Source organism: Hemiscyllium ocellatum, chromosome 12 (assembly GCF_020745735.1).
Source record: "Hemiscyllium ocellatum isolate sHemOce1 chromosome 12, sHemOce1.pat.X.cur, whole genome shotgun sequence".
In the NCBI taxonomy this organism is placed as follows: domain Eukaryota; kingdom Metazoa; phylum Chordata; class Chondrichthyes; order Orectolobiformes; family Hemiscylliidae; genus Hemiscyllium; species Hemiscyllium ocellatum.
The window spans coordinates 71,476,586-71,496,414 of NC_083412.1; the positions used below are offsets into that span (position 1 = coordinate 71,476,586).

A 19,829-nucleotide genomic window follows, 5' to 3' on the forward strand; every position below is an offset into this window, starting at 1 on the left:
TTTGTAATGATGCAGAAGTAGGCTTTTCTCGCTTCTTAGTTCTCTTACCGTTTGCCACAGATTCAATATAGTAGCCCTCTGTGCCAGAATTCACCCACCTCAGTCAATGGCAGTAATACCGAGGCACTGTTGATGTGCATTTTGCATGTTTTGTGTCCTCTCTGCTCCCTGGTGCTTCATGGTGAATGACTGATTCATCAGCAGAAGGTTTCCTTTCCTTGAGACCTTATGGGATCTGGCATCCATTTTCAGGACCTCCAGGTCCACTTCCTTTCAACAGTATATCATTCTACTTCTTGGTCAGTCTGCCCTGCTGATGGGACAGACTTCTGCAGGATTGTTGAAGGAGGAATCTGGAATCTTGACTGAACGGTTTTATTCTGTGGGTAAGAACATGTTAAACAGTGGCTTGACTCATCCTTGAGGCATTCCCCTCACTTTTGTCGCACATCACAGATCTCTATGAGGAGGGCATTCTTGTGGGTGGATTCTGGTATTGGTAATGAATGCTGCGGTGTTTGATTTAGAACTTTGTGGTGAATGCTATGCAGAGGAGCTTGTAGGAATATATTTCGTGATTCTAGATTTACTAGAATAAAACCTGGCTGCAAAAGGTTGACTGAATACGTCTGTTCAGCCATTCACCAACAAGCTACTTCATCTTGCAGCTGAATTCTTCCTTCTCGAGCGAAGGGAGAGAGTTGCTTCTAGTACCACTGGCCAATTGGGTGTCTCTTTTTATTTTGAAAAATGTTTTTGTGCATCTGTGGAAGACACCCATATCGCTTCCATATTTTGACGTCATTGAGTAGGACTATATCTTATTTCTGCACATTTTGTAGTGCTACTTCAATTTTCCTGTGGTAGGTTCTACATCTGTTGTCAGAAACTTGCTTCTCTTTCCACAGGATTTGTAAAAGAAAACTTAGGAAATCCAAGACAACCATTGAGAAACTTGTAATCAGCAATTTTTTTTTGGAACTTCATTGATAGCAGTATGATTGCTATTGCATGTAGCGCTTACCAGAAACACATTGAATGGAAGTGACTGACTTAAAATGCAAATTTTTATTGTGCAAGTTCATTTATTCAAGTCCAACTAAAAATCTTAGTAATTTGAAAATTTGATTTTTAAATGATGTTCATCAATAAACAGCTCGTGGCCTGTTTTTTAATGAATTGATAACACTCCTGATTTACTGCAGTGCAACTATGGTTCATAGTTACACTGCAGTAAATCAGAAGTGGTACCAATTCATTTATGTTCATTTTAGCCTCAAATGAGGTTATAGGTTGGCTTCAATATTTCAACATCTCTCTTCCTGTGAAATTGGGAGTACTGCATTTACTTAGCCTGCAGAATTGGGAAGGTATGAATGCAGTTAGGGGGAACAGGTCCTGATTTCACTAGTGTGAAAGTTGATTCTTTGCTTTCTTCGCTGGTCGATATTGGTGTAACATTTTTTTTGGAAATCACTTCACTGACACCCAAAGAACCAAATTAACACTTTCATTAGAGTAAGTGAAGAATTGAGACAATTATTAGAAAATAATGGAATTTGTAATCATATGGTAAAAGATGGGTTGATCAGGGAAAATCATGTTCACCTAACTTGCTGGAGCTTTTTGGAGAGGTACAGGCTCTCAGGGTAATGCTGTTGACATGGTATTCATGAATTTCTAAAAGACATTTGATATGGTGCCTTGCAACAGACTTGAGTAAGTTGAGAATCATGGTATAAAAGGGACAGTAGTAACAAGGATGGAAAATTGGCTGAGTCATAGGAAACAGGCAGTAAACACCTTTTTTCAGGCTAGAGGAATGTTTGTAGTGGAGTTCCCCAGGGGTCTCTTATTGGTCTGTAGATGACAATTTCAAAGTTTGTGGATGACTGTAAAATTGGAAGAATTGTAAGATGTGAGGAAGACTGTGGCACTTCCTCAGTCAAAAGGACTTTAATAGGTTGGTAGTGTGGGTGGATAGGTGGCTGTTGAAGTTTAATACTGATAAGTGTGAAATGGTGCACTTTGGTCCGAAGAAGATTGAAAGACAATATAAAATAATAGGGTACAATTATAAATGGGGTGCAGGAGCAGAGGAACTGGGGTGTAGATGCGCACAGATCATTTTGAAGGACAGGTGATGAGAACAGGTAATAAAGCAAGGGATGTTCTCAGCTTTAAAAATAGGAGCATGGATTACAAGAACAAAGAGGTGGTGATGGACTTGTACAAGACGTTTTTTAGTCACCTGAAGTAATATGTGCAGTTGTGGATGCCACCTGATAGGAAAGAAGGGAATGCATTGGAGAAGGTGTAGAAACAATTGCAAGAATGGTTTCCGGAATGGGAAACTTCAGGCTATGAGACTAGATTGAAGAATTTGGATTGCTGTCCTTTAGGATTCTGAACCTCCATCAAATCTCCTCTGAGTGGGCTGGATACAATAGGTGGGGAGAGGCTGCTCAGTCTCATAAAAAGAGAAGGCACAGATTTAAAGTGATGTGCAAAAGAAGTAAAGGTGATGTGAAAAACTTTTCTCAGTGAGTAGAAACAGTATGGAATGCAGTTTTGTTTTATATTCATTCATGGGATGAGGGCATCACTGGCTAGACCAGCATTTATTGCTCAACCCCAATTGCCCAAAGGAAAGTTGGGCATCAGCTACACCACTGTGGATCTGGAGTCGCATGTTGGCCAGACCAGGTAAGGATGACCGCATCCTTCCCTAAAGGACATTAGTTACCAGTTGGGTTTTTCCAACAGTTGACAGTTTCATGATCATCATTAGACTCTTTAATTCCAGATTTTTATTGGGTTGTCTGGGTCTCTGGATTAATAGTCTAGCAATAATAGCACTAGGCTATTGCCTCCCTGTGTGGTGGCGACCATTTCAAATGAGACATTGCAGAGGGCATTGGATGATCATTTGGATAGAAATGGTGTGCAGGGATATGGTAAAAGTCAAGACAAGAGATTGGCAGTCAGTAATAGAATCAGTGCAGGCACATTGGGAAACTTAAGGTATGAAGCTAGATTGAAGAACTAGCTACTCTCCTTAGTCCTAAAGTGCTGTATACCATTCTGTGAATTTGTTTCCCGTCATCTGGCCTTATTTTTCCATTGATAGTTGGCTGTGTTGCCATAGTCTTACCAGATCAAAAGGGCTACTTTTCTCTCGTTAGAGAGAAGTGACTGGTGGTGATTTAACCTGAGGGCCACCAGACCTCAGCTAAGGGGAGAGGTTGAAAAGGAGAGACCTTTATGGTAACCTCAAACCAATGATGGGAATTGAACCCATGCTATTCGCATCAAATTGCTCTGTAAACCAACGATTCAACCAGCTGAGCTAAACTGATGCCCTTCTGTAGATAACAGCAAATAAAAATAGTTTGTCAGATTGCAAGTGAATAGTTTTTATTGTTTAAAGTCCAAAGATTTTTATTCCCCAAACGGCAAAACCAGACTTAATTTTTTTCTTAGTGACTGTAACTTGGCTCCTTCTGAGATGAATAAGGAGGAGCTGACCTCTTGAAGGAAATGGTGTTTTAATCTTTTTAGTTGTGCATGAACCTTTTTTAAATTGGAAATTTAATGAGCGCCCCCTCCCCTCCCCCCCGCCCCTTTACCCTTTGTTGGTAAACCCTCTAAATTTACTTAGAAGTGTAAAAGTAAGGTGTGTGGAGAACAATGTTAATTTGGTTCCAGTCATGACCAAAGATTCATATTGGATCCACAGTCAGCAATATTGGATTAGCAAATCTTCTTGTCCTTTTGTGGTACCTCTGATTTAAGAGGAAAGTATTGTTGAAATAAAGGAATTAAACTGATGGTTCAATTTTACCTAGATTTATAAGTGGCTGATGTATATTATTGGAATATGTTTTTAAAATTTAGCAGTAATGATTAGATACTACATTATTAATTCCATGTCTTGCATTATCTATTAGCCATGTACAAATACTTTTCTCTTTCCTTAACTTGTTTCTATCAGCTTTGCCTTCTCAAGTACACTTACATTTTGACTTGTCTCTGACAGCCACCACAGTATCCAACAACTGGAATTATTGCAATAGCTATGGCACTTACTATGTGTGATAAAGTTCACATAGCTGGCTTTAAATATGACATCCATAATCCTAATGGCACTTTGCATTATTATGGCAATGATACCATGTCCGCCATGAGAAAGGTAAGCCACCGAATGAGACAGTGTTTTATGTCTGTTGCAGACACCTTTTCATAAAAATTGTGAAATAGGATTTCTCACTTAAAGGGAGATAACAGAAAACATAGTACTTTCTACTTTGTACTTAGAACTGTTCCCAAACCAACACTAATGAATGTTGATGGTTCTAAATTAATTTTAGTTAGAGCTGGTACTTGCCTGGCTTCAGTCTAGGGATTTGTTTTCCACACGTGCACTTTTTTTTGTAGAATTCCATTCAGTGGTTTTTTTTTAGAAAATCCTTGTTCTAAATCTATCTTTTTAATACACATATGTTGTCTTCGTATAAATAGTTCCTGGTATCAATTTATTTAACTAGAATCACTGTCTTTAAAGTATTATCTTGCTTTGTTCAATAAAAAGTCATAATAGGTTGAAAGAGAATGCCTGATAACTTTCAAAAGTGTCCCTAAATATTTTGCATACAATTAATTGCTATGAAGTGGGTGACACTTGTCACACAAGTAATTTTCACACCAGTGTCGAGGAGGGGAATGAAATTATTATTGTTTTTGTTCAGTTGATCAATGATTTCATTACTGAAGACAATTGATCAATGTTCAAATGTTAATTGTTTACAGTAATGGTTGAGAGAAAATCAAATCCAGGGTGGACACTGAGGTTGTAAACTTTAATCTGAAATCAGTGAAACTACCCTCAGTACAGAAGTCCTTCAATATCTGACTAGAATAGGTGGATCTTACAGCCAATTACATCTGAGCTAGAAATGAGTACTTCCAATTTTAACCAGGCTTTGTTTCAATTGCTATTCAAAAACATTTAAGGGGAAACTAGATAAGGGAATAAGTATCAACTTTTGTTTTTTTTTACATGAAAGGAGTAGATCTTTCAGCCCTTCAAGCTGCCCTGCCATTCAGTATGATCATGTCCAATCATCCAACCCAATATCTATTCATGTGTATGTTCTATCCCTTTGATTTCTTTAGCATGAATTATATCTTCTTGAAGACTTTCAATATTTTAGCCTTAACCATTTTCTGTTGTAGAGAATACTACAGACTCACCACATTCTCGATGAAGAATTCTCTCTTTTTATCTCCGTCCTAAATGGCATATCCCATATCCTGAGATTGTGACCCGTGGTTCTAGAATCTGAATGCTCATCAGAAGCATCCTTCCTATACTTTACCATCCTGTTCACTGAAATAACTCCACAGAGGCTGGTATCCTGTAACAAAGTCACACTTTATTTATATGTGGAGAGTCCTTGATGCTGATTCAGCTTCTTCAGAGCTAGTTTTGGGTGCCCAGGATGTCTGACACTCCTAGTTTTACCTGTCAGTCAGGGCTCTCTGATTTGAGGCTGGCTTCTTTTAGTAATCAGGGAACTCTTATTCTATGATGTCTACCTGGCTGACTTCATTACAGTTACTATATTCACTATGCCTTGTAAATAGCTTTAAAAAAACTAATTATTTCTGTTCCCCAGCCTCAAAAGAAAGATCTTTCTTTTAAAATAAAATGCACCTTTTCTTTTGAAATAGCCTTCCCTATCTCTGGCTTCAGTGGCTTTCTTGCTCAGATCAAAAGAAATAAGAACTTTCTGCAATTTTAAAGGTAGTCCCCTAGCAGCAGTAGGCCAAGGAGAGCAAACCCCATGGGATCTAGGTAGAGTAAGTGAGGATTGACTGGCTGTTTACCCAGTTGATGGAGACTTTAAATAGAGTCCAACATCTTTGGTTAGAAACTAAACAAATCCCTAATCTTGACACACTGACCTTTTTTCTGTTTTGGTACTGCTGGCTCAAAGTAAATGTGTTTGAATTTAGCAGTACAATGAAAACTTCACTTTTAATAAGAGACAGCAGTCCTGCATTCTCTTGGCAAGAATCAAAAGGAAACTATTAATGCAGTCATTAAGGGCTACAATATGATGGATGGAACGTGGAAATCATTCATTTTGAAAGTAGACTTTATTGCTGAGTTAATATGACAGTGTTTTGGTGTGTGGAATTAGACATTGTGGGAGATTTGCACTACTTTGTGTTTGGCTAAAATGGAAAACGTGAACTGCAGATTCTATCACTCTATAAATAGTGCAGTTTCCCGTTGCTGGTGAAATGCATTAGTTTCGTTGAACTTTTCTCCAGTATTCTTTACGTGTATAGTTATTTCCAAAAATTAAATGTTTGTACTCATGCTGATCTTAAAAGGATCTGTATTCTGTCACCATTACTACTGCCAGTTTTTTCAATAATCCTAGTGATAAATTTGCTCTGGTTTGCAAATAAGAGTGAAGCCCAGCACTCTGACTCAGTATGATGTCACTTCCAGACTAAGTGTATCTAATGTATGTTTTATAAATGGAAGTGTTGTTAAGAACAAAAGCTGCTTGTCTTTGGTTTAGTAGATGAAATTTCCATGCATATTTTGAACACTAATAATTGAACTGTTTAATTTGCAGATGATGTATCACAACATTACTGCTGAACAAATGCTTCTGAAGAAGCTGAAATCATCTAATACAATTTTTGATTTGACTGGAAATTTTTGAAATAATCATCGTTGGAATTAATGCTGCTGTACACTGTTGAACACAGCTTCCCATGCTGGCTGGAGTTCTACTTTTTTATATAGATTACCAGGGAAACAAACCACTACTAATTGTTGAACTGTTGAAAAATTGAGTGCAAGAGAAATACTGCATGTGTAACTCTAATACATGTGAATTGCAATTGCTGCATGGCTGAGAATTATCATCTTGCATCCTGCAAGAATAAGCATTGGAAATGCTTCTTATTGACAGCAATATATCAGCCAAAAATGGGATTTCATCATTAAAACCTCTCAAACTTTGTCAAAAAAGTGAAATTGATACGAACATCCCTTTCTGATATTATTGTAAAAGGTATTTTGCCGATGATTCCTGATTACATCATGGGGCACTTTGGATAGTGAACGGTCAGACAAGGAACAAATATTAGGCTACTTGGCCCTTTTGAATGTGCTCTTGCATTCAATGAAATCATGGCTAACCTGAATTTAACCTCCCCTCCACATTCCTGCATATCCCTAATACGCATCGATCCCCTTGACAATCAAGAATCTATCTACCTCTGCCTTAAAGGTCTGCATCCATTTTTTTTGAGGAAGGTAATTCCAAAAAAGCTCTTGAAGGTTCTTTCCACATCTATCCTAATTTGGTGACCCCCTTTTATGTTTAAATTATGCCCCCAGTTCTAGATTCTCCCAAAGCAGGAAACATCCTTTCAACAGATTCTCCCGTTCAAGGACCCTCCAGACTTGTACATTTCGGTTGTTGCCTCGTGAATCTTCTAAACTCCAGAGGGTACAGGCATGGTTTGTCTAGCCTTTCCACATAAGGCAATCTGCTCATTCCAGGCATTGGATAGTGAACATTTTTTGAACTTCCAAGACATTGACATCCTTCTGTAAGTGCAGTGACCAGTACTGTACATAATACTCTAGATGCAGCCTCACCAATGTATAAGTGAAGTATAACTTGCATTTGATCATTCTTGCATTCGATTTTCCCTTACAATAAAGCATAACATTCAATCTACCTTCCTGATTATTTGCTGTACCTGTGTGCTAGCCTTCCAATATTCATATACTAGGACATGTAGATCTCTCAGCATGTGAGCTCTGCAACCTTTTGCCATTTAGATGACATTATTCTTTTATTATTTCATTAACGATTGACAATTTCCCATGTTATAGATCATTTTCCAGATCTCTGCCCACTCAATTAACCTATCCATATCCCCTTATAGGATCCCTTGTCCTTTTTTGTTTTTATCACTCACTTTCTTACCTTATTTTGTGTCATCAGAAAATTTAACAACACAACCTTCGATTCCTTCATCCAAATCATCTATGTAAACTGTAAAGTGTTCAGGACCCAACACTGGCCCATGTGGGGCACTCATGACATCCTCCCAGCCTGAAAAAGACTAATTTATTTCTACGCTCTGCTTCCTTTTAGATACCCAATCTTTTATCCATGCCATACGTTACCTCTGACACCCATGAACTTTTTATTTTTCTGCATCAACTTTTGATGTGGCACCTTATCAAATGTGTTCTGGAAATCTAAGTCAATTATATTCTTATCCAGAGTACAAATTACTTCTTCAAAGAATTCAATTAGCTAACTAAGGCTTCCCTTTGAGAAAACCATGTTGGCTATGCCTAATTACTTTTGAGCTTACCCAAATGTCCTGTTATAACGACTAATAATAGCTTTTAACATTTTCCCAATGACAAATGTTTAAGCTAACTGGTTTATAGTTCCTGCTTTGAGTATAGGAGTTACATTAGGTATTTTCCAGTGTAAAAGAAACTTTCCCAAATTGAATAGCAGACTAAAGAAATTAAATTTTCATACACTTCCACAGGACTGAAAAGGTACTCTACTCCTTTCAAATCAAAACGGAGATTCTTGAAGTTAGTACTCAGTGATGTCACTTGCAACTACTTTAAACAGAACTAAATTAATGTTCAAGTTGAGAACTTTTCTAATAGTTTGAATTTTTAAAATGATAATATTTCCAGTGAAGAATATAAAAGCTTTGAATCTTTTGGAAGCTTTGTTGTAGTTTGTTTTTTGATTTAGTAATGTGGAATTATCTGTTCAGCAATTTAATTGCCATTTTTCCAGTTGTGCCATTCAGTTTGGGCATAGTTATGTAACTTATTTACTAAGATGACTGGAGATTTGCTTTGATCTTCATAAGATCTTTCCTGTCTGCATCATCAAATTTAGAAGCAGCATTGTAGGTTACCTGAATGGAAAATTATGTTGCTTGAAAGTAAAAGACTGCTTTTATTGCTTCTTGATTGTTCAAAGGATATTTGTTTTTGGCCTTCAGTTTGTAAGTGAATGTTTAAAAATAAATTTATGAAAAGTAATTTTCTAAGAATAAATATTCACTTTACTGGCTGTTTCAGAAACAACACAACCACATTCTGACATAGTTGTACTTCCCCTTCTCAGTCTCACCTGGGAAGCAAGAACAGTTCAATCCCTAATCCTTGATCTGAGTTAAGATAGTGGTAGGGTTGCAATAGAAGCCACACTGGGCTAGGGAGAACCAAGTCACTCATACTTGTGATCGTTTTTAAAAAAACAAACGCAGAATGAATCATTGTTTTGCTGGCACTAGTCATGTTTGGTTCAAAATGGGGAAGTTTTTTTTTAAGTACTGTTAGACTTCATGCCCTAGGCTGTGCAGGAAATCCTCTTAGTACTCTTTCCCCTTTTCCCATCCCTGCATTAATTGTCTTGGACACACTATATTTGGATCTCCATGCTCAATAACACAAAGTGTTGGCTCTTTGTGATCTGCTGCTTCCTATTTTAAATTGAACAAGCAAGCTTTCACAGCGAGAGTAGCCAATTGATCAAGGCACAGAAGCGAACTGATCCTGCAAATTAGGCTAGAAGCAGTGGCCCAAACCTTCTAATCAACACTGGAACTGTAGTGTTCGATGCTCATCAAATAGAAAATTACCCATTTGCCTGGATCATTTTAAAAAGACCAGACTTCTAAAGCTGCAGCCAGAAAATTCCTAAGCATAGGAATTCATGTAGAGACAGAAGTTATGCTCTCTCCCCTTCTACTGTGCTGCCTTCTGTCAGGTATATTTAAATATCCAGTGTGAGTAAGCAGGTGATTGGATGAATGAGTAACGTGGAAGAGTGGGTGAGGTAAATAGATAAGTGGGTCGGGTGACTGATGGATAGTTGGGTAAGGATCAGTTCTGATGTTGCCAGATTATGCAAGTATTTGGGTGGGTGGTAATGTTCCCTTTTCTGCAATTCAATGCATCGCCTTTTGGATTTCAGGAACCTAATAAACGAGTGACATTAAATATGCTGACCGTTACCAGAAAGGCAAATTTTCATTTTAAATCATTTAGTTTATTTCCATTTTGGGGGCTGATCTCAAGATAGAAGTGCAAATTCTGAAGGGGATTATTGGCAATACCCCACCATACGTTAAGTGTAGGTGTCAATTGGTGTCTATGCTTAAGGCTACAAACCGGAAAGATCGTGTAAATTCCTCCTGCTGTTTACTCTTTGCTGACATCTGCTGGAAAGTGTGCATTTGGCTGTTGAGCTGAGATTGTTTGTAGGGTTGATGACATTGACTGGAGCCCGACACCTACAGGATAAGCTTTTAATCTCAGTGGAGAAATGAAACATGATGTTGGATTGATTTTTGCATTCTATACACCCCTTGGTGTCTCTTCACTCCCCCCCCCCCCCCCCCCACACCCAATCATTGAAGTCACATTTCTGCATTTGATCAATACATTTTTCTAGATCTTATCGTCTTGGACAATTTTCAAACTTGGAATGTATATCATTTATAAAAGTTATCAAAAAACCAACAAGTAGGTAATCTCTGGACTATCGGTCAAACTGCTACATACTAACTTTATGACTCATTGTATCATGCGTCAAATAAGGAAATCATCCAACACTCCTCCATGCATCCTATTATATAGTAAGTTACGGTTCAGCAACCAGAGCATATGGTAAAAAGGACCCTTTATGTCCAGTTAAAAAGCTAATACAAAATATTCCTCCAGGGGACAAAAAAGTCACCGCATTTTACTTGTATCCTGTAGAAAGACCAAATCTGTTCCTTTGTGGTACTTGACATTATCCAAAAAGCTTCCAAAGCGCGTCACAGCAAATGAACTAGTTTTGAAATACAGTTAATGTTATAGTACAAGAAAAAATAAATGTGGCAGTCAATTTGCAACATAGAAAAGCTCTACACAGCAATAAAACAGATAACTTGATGATAAATTTAATTTGTGGGATAAATGTTGGCAAAGACACTGGGAAAACATCTCATTAGCTGCCATTTCAACATAGTCTTCAAGGTGTGAGTCCAAGGTGTAACTCCAAGGAGTGATACAAATCTATGTTTTGATGCATTTTGAAAACAGATTAGGTAAACAGATTGGTTCTTGTTTCTTATTGGTTTCATCAGAAGTGTTTCCAAACTGGTCACTTGATTGCAGCCATTTTACATCCATGTTTTAATCCACGATGGTCCCAGGTATTGAAATCAGAAGACCAAAAATAGATAGTCTTTAGGCATATGTAAACGTTTGGTGTCCTGACTTTATTATGTTTTTTGGAGTTAGCAAGTAATAAAATTACTCTCTTTTTTATTCAAAAAGGCCTTACAGTTGGTGCCCTGTTTTTTGGTGACCTAGTTAATGACATATTTATTGAGGTGAAATATAGTTCTATGCCAAAGGGATAACAAATTCTTTGTTACAGCCAAGTTGCTCAGCGGAGAGCTGATTAACCACCTTCCCACTTGCACCCCAAACCTTCAGGTCATAACGAACAAAATACCCCATTCACAGTATTGATATTTTTGAAGAAGATTTCTACTTGTTCCTATGCTGTTTAATACATTATGATTGGAGGTTGCATTTTTTTTTGCCCTTGCTAGTCTAGCTTCAATTTATTTAAGGCAGTAACCATATTCTGACAAGATGCTTCTCAGATTCTTTAATGATACCTATTCCAGTTGTTTTTCATTCTTGACATCTTCTTTCTCATCATTATTTCTGCCATTCTTTATGACATTTGTCTTTTCTATAATTTTTATTCTATAAGCTTTTAGTGCAGGTTCATAGTTCTTTGAAAGCGGAGTCCCAAGTAGATAGGATAGTGAAGAATGTATTTGGTATGCTTGCCTTTATAAGTCAGTGCACTATGAGAGTTGGGAGGTCATGTTGTGGATGTACAGAACATTGGTTAGGCCACTTTTGGAACACTGTGTTTAGTTCTGGTCACCCTGCTATTGGAAAGATGTTGTGAAATTTGAAAGGGTTCTGAAAAAAATTACAAGAATGTTGCCAGGGTTGGAGGGTTTGAGCTAAAGGGAGAGGCTGAATAGGCTGGAACTATTTTCCCTGGAGCATAGGAGGCTGAGGGGTGACCTCATAAAAATTTATAAAATCATGAGGGGCATGGATAGGGTGAATAGCCAAGGTCTTTTCCCCAAAGCTAGAGGACAAAGGTTTAAGATAAGAGGGGAAACGTTTAAAAGAGACTTGAGGGCAATTTTTTCACATAGAGGGTGATGCATGTCAGGAATGAGCTGCCAAATTAAATGGTGGAGGCTGGTACAATTAAAACATTTAAAAGGCATCTAGATGGGTACATGAATAGGAAGGGTTTAGTGGGATATGGGTCGAATACTGGCAAATGGGAGGAGATTAATTTAGGACATTAATTCTGGACTGAAGGGTCTGCTTCAATGCTGTACAGCTCCAAAGCTCTATGACCAGCTCATACTATTCATTCATAACTGCACCATCTGCTATGTTCTATACACTAGGGGTGGTCATCTGTAAATTTCACTGTCTTCAACAATTGACATCTTCCTTGAATGCCTTTCTGAACTTCATCTAATGATTCATGACGGGAAATGTGGCATGATAACGTCACTGGATGAGTAATCCATGGATTTGAATTGTGCTGTGGCAGACAATGAAATGTCAATCAAATAAAATGTGAAAATGGAAACTAGACTAATGGTAACTGTGTATTAATTGTTGTAAAACTATCTGGTTCACTAATTCCCTTCACGAAAAGGAATCTTCTGTCTTTACCTAATCTGGCCTACGTGTGACTCCAGACCCCCTCAAAGTGGCTGACCTTTAACTATTCTTAGAAATCAGACAACGTTAACGCTGTTCTGGTTAGCAACACCCACATTTTGCTGGTGTGCTGTACATGGTTGACGTCGCCTTTTGGCTCAGAATATGTGTAGAAGGTGACTGTGAAGAAGGTGGAGGAGCACACACCGGTCGATTGGACAGTGTGAAGATTTTGCTGGAGTGCTGTGGGTTTGAAGCAGCGGACGTGTACTGCCTGCAGGATTTCCCTGCGGCAGGCTATTTCGACGTGACCTTCAGGAGCGTGAAGAATTGTGAGCAGCTCCTGAAGGTCTTCAAGGAGAAGGAAGGGGAACCTCTGTTCTCCATCTTGTCGGCGGTCCCGTTGTGTGTGTTACCTGCACAGAGGAGTCGGGTGGTAACAATCCAGATGTACAACCCTCACGTCCCAGCAGCAGATGTCCTGACCTTCTTGAGAAGATACGTCCAGGTCGAGGGAGAGAGTACCAATGTGGTCGATCCTTTCGGGATCTGGACCAGCAAATGACAGGTCAAGGTAACCCTGAGGGTCGATGCCAGTGGGAACATCCTCCACCCACCCTCAAGCTTTGCCATCGGAGGAAGCAAAGGTTACCTGACATACGTAGGGCAGCCGAAAGTGTGCCAAACCTGTGGGAGGTCAGGCCACATGGCGGCGGATTGTAAGGTGACCGTCTGCCGAAACTGCAAGCAGGAAGGCCACCCGACCAAGGAATGTAAGGAGGCCAAGAACTGTAGTCTGTGCGGAGAGGCGGGCCGCATGTTCAAGGCCTGCCCAAGACAAGGAGCCGCCACCTACGCACAGATGGCTGGAGATGGCAACACGAGCCGTGGACCGACTAAGACCAGCAAGGTACCACAAAACAGCACGGGAACGGTGTCTGGAGGAAGGGCAAGCTGTAGTGGAGCAGACGGCAGACAGCGGGGAGATGCAGCAGCCGATCCAAGCTCCTTCAAGACAGGCGGAGGAAATGGAAGAGCAGGGATCAAAGGAGACAGAGGATTGGATTACTGTCAAAAGCAGGAAGAGGAAACCTCCCAAGGGCCCCAAAGCTACCCAGCGAAGGGGGAAGTGACACCTATACGATGAGGATACAGGCAGCTCTTCCGACGGTGAGGACGGGCACAAGAAGGGTCCTCCCCAGAGGAAGAGACAGAGCGCCGTGGGGAGAAAGGAGGGCAGCACCGCCCAAGCAGGAAAAGACGATCCCTCTGAGGGGATGGGTAAAGGCCTCCCCCCACCCGGTGAGAACCAAGAGGTACCCACCGGCCCACAGCTCCAGGTAACTGGGAGCAGCGGTCCCGTGACCGCCCCGCTGTCAGATGGAGAACTGGACGGTGCGGACTCTGGGCCCGACCCAAAGACACCAGAGCGGGGGAATGGCTCCAGTGTGGAGCCGGACAGCTACCTCAGCCCTGGGAAGGTCCAGCAGTTTGCCGTCACCACAGGGATGCACACAGCTACCCCAGAGGGGCAAGACCAGCAGCAAATAGACACTGCTAACCTCGTAAACTGTTAAAATGGGGTTAAAAATTGCCAGCATCAATGTGCGTAGCATCAAGTCGGCTACACGATGTGTTTCTATGATGCCTTCCTGGCCAGCATTAAAGCCGACGTCCTGTTTCTGCAGGAGTGTGGGATACCGCACCTCAGCAGCTACAGGAGATGGTCGAGCTTGTGGGCCCATGGGCCGTCAGTTTGGTCAAGGGGCAACGATAGCCGTGCCTCTGGCCTGGGTATCCTGTTGTGAGGAGGCAACTTCACCATCTCCGAGGTTAAGGTGGTGCTGGGTAGGCGCCTCCTCGTTGCCGAAATCATGCACAGGAATGCTCCCCTGAGACTGATTAATGTGTACGCCCTAGTGGGTAAGAGTGAACGGTTGGCCGTCCTGCAGCAGCTTCCACTGTTGCTGGCTACGTCCAGGCCGGTCATTCTGGCCGGAGACTTCAACTGTATCATTGATGCAGATGGACGATCCGGCGGGGGGGACAGTAAACTGGACGCCACGTCCTGATGGATAACGTAAAAGATGCCAAGCTGCACGACGTCTCTTCAGCACCCCTGCAGACGGAGCGCAACGTAGATACACCTGGTCACGGGCAGACGGGTCTATCCGCTCAAGGATAGATTACTTGTTTGTGTCCCGAACGCTCTCGGTCAGATCCACCGACGTCAAGCCGGTGTTCTTCTCTGACCACTGCGTCCTGCTGGCCGACTGTCACCTACAGGACGAGCAGCGTGCGGGTAAGGGAACGTGGAAGCTGAACACAAAGCTGTTGCCCCCGGGAAACATTGAGGAGCTCAAGAGGGACTATGCAGGTTGGAGAACCGTGAAGCCCCTCTTTGAGTCCCCAGCGTACTGATGGGAAACAGTAAAAGGAAACATCAAGAGGTTCTTCATCCTCAAAGGTGTTCAGGAGGTGAGAGAGAGGCAGGGAAAACTGTCCCAGTTCCAGGAAAGTATGCAGAACCTGCTCCTGCTGCAGACGATAGGGGCCGATGTCACGGAGGACCTCAAGGAGGTGAAGGGCCAGCAAGCCTCACTCTTTGCCTCGGAGGCCTCCAAGATAATCTTCCGGTCCAGGGTCCGCTTAGTGGAGCAAGAGAAGACGTGCTCACGTTTCTTCTTCCAGAAGGTGCACAAAGAGAGCTCTGTGCTCAGCTCCCTGAAGGAAGAAGATGGCTCGATAACGTCATCTCAGGCTGACGTCATGAGGATCAGTAAATCCTTCTATGCCAGTCTGTATGACACGAAGCCAACCGACAGCGCGGCCTCCCAGTTGTTCCTGTCCTCTATCAAGGAGGTCTTAGATGACAGAACACGCGAGAGGCTGGACCAGCCGCTATCTCTGGACGAGCTGACCAAGGTCCTCGAGTCCTTCGAAAAGAATAAAACTCCCGGAAGCTACGGCTTACCGGTCGAGCTCTATTCCGCTCTGTGGGACGTGATTGGCCAGGACCTGCTGGAGGTGTATGTCAGTATGCTTCGGGCAGCTACCATGAGTGAATTCATAAGGAAAGGCATCATCACCCTCATCTACAAGTGGAAGGGGGAAAGGGAGGAAGTCAAAAATTGGAGACCAATCTCACTGTTGAATGCAGATTATAAAATTCTGTCAAAGTTAATCGCCAACTGGGTCAGGTCTGCTCTGGGGTCAGTGATTCGCCCTGACCAAACCTGTGCTCTGCCGGGCAGGAGGATCGCTGAGAGTCTCGCACTCCTCAGGGATACGATTGCCTACATGCAGAACAGAGGGTTGGACACCTGCCTGATCAGCCTGGACAAAGAGAAAGCCTTTGACAGGATATCACACAGGTATATGGGAGATGTTCTCTCCAAAATAGGCTTTGGGGAGGGAATCTGCAATTGGATCAGACTGCTCTACACTAACATTGTCAGTGCAGTCTCAATCAATGGGTGGGAATCAGATAGCTTCCCAGTCAGATCTGGAGTCAGGCAGGGCTGCCCTCTCTCTCCTGCCTTGTTTGTGTGCTGCATATTGCCATTTGCCGGGTCCATCAGGGAGGATGCGAGCCTGAGAGGGGTGACTATTCCTGGCAGCAGGGGCCTGCAGGTTAAGGCCTCCCTGTACATGGATGACGTCGCTGTTTTCTGCTCGGATCCGCTGTCCGTGCGCAGACTCATGTGCATATGTGACCAGTTCGAATGGGCCGCGGGGGCCAAGGTAAACTGAGGCAAGAGCGAGGCCATGCTCTTTGGGACCTGGGCCGACCAATCCTCGATCCCCTTCGCCGTCAGGACCGACCACCTGAAGGTGCTGGGTATTTGGTTCGGGGGGGGCTAGGGCGTGCGCCAAGTCTTGGGAGGAGCGTATCAGCAAAGTGAGGCAGAAACTGGGCAGATGGAAGCTACGGTCGCTCTCCATCGCAGGAAAAAACCTAGTCATCAGGTGTGAGGCACTATCATTGCTATTATACGTGGCACAGGTCTGGCCTATTCTCAGAACCTGTGCCGCTGCAGTCACCCGGGCCATCTTCCAGTTTATATGGAGATCAAAGATGGACACGGTCCAAAGGGACTCGCTGTACCAAGATCTGGGCAACGGGGGAAAAAATACACCCAATGCCACCCTCACCCTGATGGCCACCTTTGTGTATGGCTGCATCAAGCTATGCGTGGATCCCCGGTACGCAAACACCAAGTGTCACTACGTACTGAGGATCTACCTGTCCCCGGTGTTGAGAAGGATGGGCCTGGCCTCGCTGCCACGGAACGCTCCGAGTAGTTGGACCATTCCGTATCACCTGTCCTTCGTGGAGAAGTTTATGAAGAAAAACACCTTTGACCACAAGTCCATCAGGAAGTGGTCAGCACTTAGTGTCCTTGAGACCCTTCGGGAAAAGGAGAGGGCGGATCCTATCGAGCGGTTCCCTGAGCAGACTGTCAAAGCCATTTGGCAGAATTCCTCATTACCAGAACTTTCCAACAAGCACCAAGACATGGCTTAGCTGGTGGTGAGAAAGGCTCTGCCTGTGAGATCCTTTATGCACGCCCGGACTCTCAGCCGCACCGCACGCTGCCCTTGAAGCGGTTGCGGGGGGGACGAGACTGTCACACATCTCCTTCTGGAATGTGCCGATGCAGTGGAAGTCTGGAGAGGAATGCAGTGGTGTTTGTCGAGGTTAGTCCCGAGCAGCGCCGTGACGCGGGACTCCATGCTCTACAGTCTGTTTCCCCGAGACGAACATCAACTGCGCCTGGAGGATCATCAACTCGGTGAAGGACACTCTCTGGGTGGTCCGAAACCTGTTGATCTTCCAGCTGAAGGAGTTGACCCCGACTGAGTGTTGCAGACTGGCACATTCCAAGGTCCAGGGCTACGTGTTGAGGGACTTGCTGAAGCTTGGGGCAGCTGCCGCCAAGGCGCGGTGGGGAAAGACTACCGTGTAACATCTGCCTGCCTAAGAAGAACAGGGAGCCCACGTAGTCATTTTGGGCTCTGCTGACGCCTCAGCTAAATATATGGGCATATGATTGAAAAATGTACAGATCTGTATATAAAAAAAATGATAAATTCTAATCTCTGTATGTAAATGTTTACATATGTATGGCATGACCAACTGTACAGACCATCAAATTATTTTATGAATAAAGTATATTTTTGGAAAAAGAAACACCCACATCCTAATCAAAAATTTTAAAAAATTCCTTCACCGTAGGTAGATTGAAAGAGCAATGGTGAGGGTCTTGTGTTGCCCCCACGTCCAATTACAGCATAATTAGATTCACCAAATACTTTCCTACTGTAGTCGTCCATCCTGCGTACACAGCTATAGTTCATTTTTTTTCTCTCCAGTCAATTCTGATCACTTCCAACACTTTGAACAAGTTTTACTAGCTTACTGGTGAAAACCTTTCGCATAATCCACAAAATTTAATGTGCATTTCTTGTTGACATTGTGCTTCTTTTGCTTAACACACTCATCACTGCTATAGCCCTTGAGTTCCAAACACCTCTTCAAATCTAATTAATCATAGCAAATGTAATGGATTGCTTTGGCAACTAATCCTTTTGTGAGATTGTTGATGCATGTGTAATTAAAGGTGCAATGCTCTTTACAGTTCGTAGTATTTGTCTCTTGCCAATTCCTTTCAGTTGTCCACTTCCTTTCAGATGTTAGTTATTTGTTGTTTTCAGTATCCAACTCTCCAGCTAAATGTGTCACTAATTGTGAAAATAACACTCAAAATGTCTTATTCTCATTCCTTTGTGTATTTGAGTCTGGAGTTTCCCAGTGCGCAACTGAGAATTAACATTCTGTAATCGTTAAATTATTTATAGCATTGCTGTTCATGCAGTTTGCAGATTCATGTCAATATTGAATATAAACTACATGAATGATCTGATAAAAATAGTGTTCCCTGCTACACTAATATGAGCACATCAATTTTCGATCATTTTAATCTAATTGAGAATGTCTCAAATCATGGAAGTGTTCTAGTGTTGTCCCATTGTCATCACCTTCAACTTCATTCTTTGGGCAGCACTCAAAATGAAGACCCACATTTTCATAGATATGCCCATGTTGGAATGGGGTGGGGGTGGGGGAGAAGGTAATAAAGAGTATAGTAGGTGAATGGGGGTGAGGATGGATCAAAACGGAAGGTGGACTAGATAGGTGGGAAGGGAGATTGGCAGGTAGGACAGGTCATGAGGACAGTGCTGAAGTGGAAAGTTGGAACTGAGGTAAGGCGGGGGGGGGAGGGGATGGAATGAGGAAACTGGTGAAGTCCACATTGATGCCCTGGGGTTGTAATGTTCTGAAGCGGAAGATGAGGCGTTCTTCCTCCAGGCATTGGGTGGTGAGGGAGCAGCGGTGGAGAAGGCCCTAGGACTTGCATGTCCTCGGCAGAGTGGGAGAGGGGAGTTGAAATGTTGGGCCATGGGGTAGTGGGGTTGATTAGTGAGGGTGTCCAGGAGATGTTCCCTGATGCGCTCTGTGATGAGGCTTCAGCCTTCCTAATGTAGAGGAGGCCGTATCGTGAGCAACGGATGCAATAAATGACATATGTGGATGTGCAGGTGAAACTTTGTATGTGGAAGGCTCCTTTGGGGCCTTAAATGGTGGTGAGGGAGGAGGTGTGGGCGCAGGTTTTGCAATTCCTACAGTGGCAGGGGAGGGTGCCAGGACGGGAGGGTGGTTTGTTGGGGGGCGTGGACCTGACTATTGCCTACTTAATTGTGGGCAATTGGCATTTGGCAGGAGACTTTGTTCATAGAACCTTAGCTTGTGATCTATCCTGAGGGGGAGTTATCAGCCCTGAGGGGAGAATCTACACCTGGAATTTCTTCTTTAACAGACTCTTTTTGGTTGTTGTTCAATAGTCTTTTTAAATTTTGGTCATTAGATATTATATTGTAAGTTAGATGTGTTTTTACTGTAGTGATTTGGTTCTGGGAC

The 19,829-nt window shown here is 42.5% G+C and overlaps 1 protein-coding gene across 7 annotated transcripts in view; it reads left to right on the forward strand.

The window, feature by feature from the left end:
- Positions 1 to 9,049, forward strand: part of LOC132820827 (type 2 lactosamine alpha-2,3-sialyltransferase-like) — a 90,003-nt gene extending 80,954 nt beyond the window's left edge. For all 7 annotated transcript variants that reach the window (XM_060833161.1, XM_060833160.1, XM_060833165.1 and 4 more), the window contains 2 exons: positions 4,040 to 4,192; positions 6,654 to 9,049. In XM_060833161.1, coding sequence (XP_060689144.1) covers positions 4,040 to 4,192; positions 6,654 to 6,743 — 243 coding nt within the window. In that variant the 3' untranslated portion in view covers positions 6,744 to 9,049. The remainder of the gene's footprint in view (positions 1 to 4,039; positions 4,193 to 6,653) is intronic.
- The last annotated feature ends 10,780 nt before the right edge of the window (positions 9,050 to 19,829 follow it).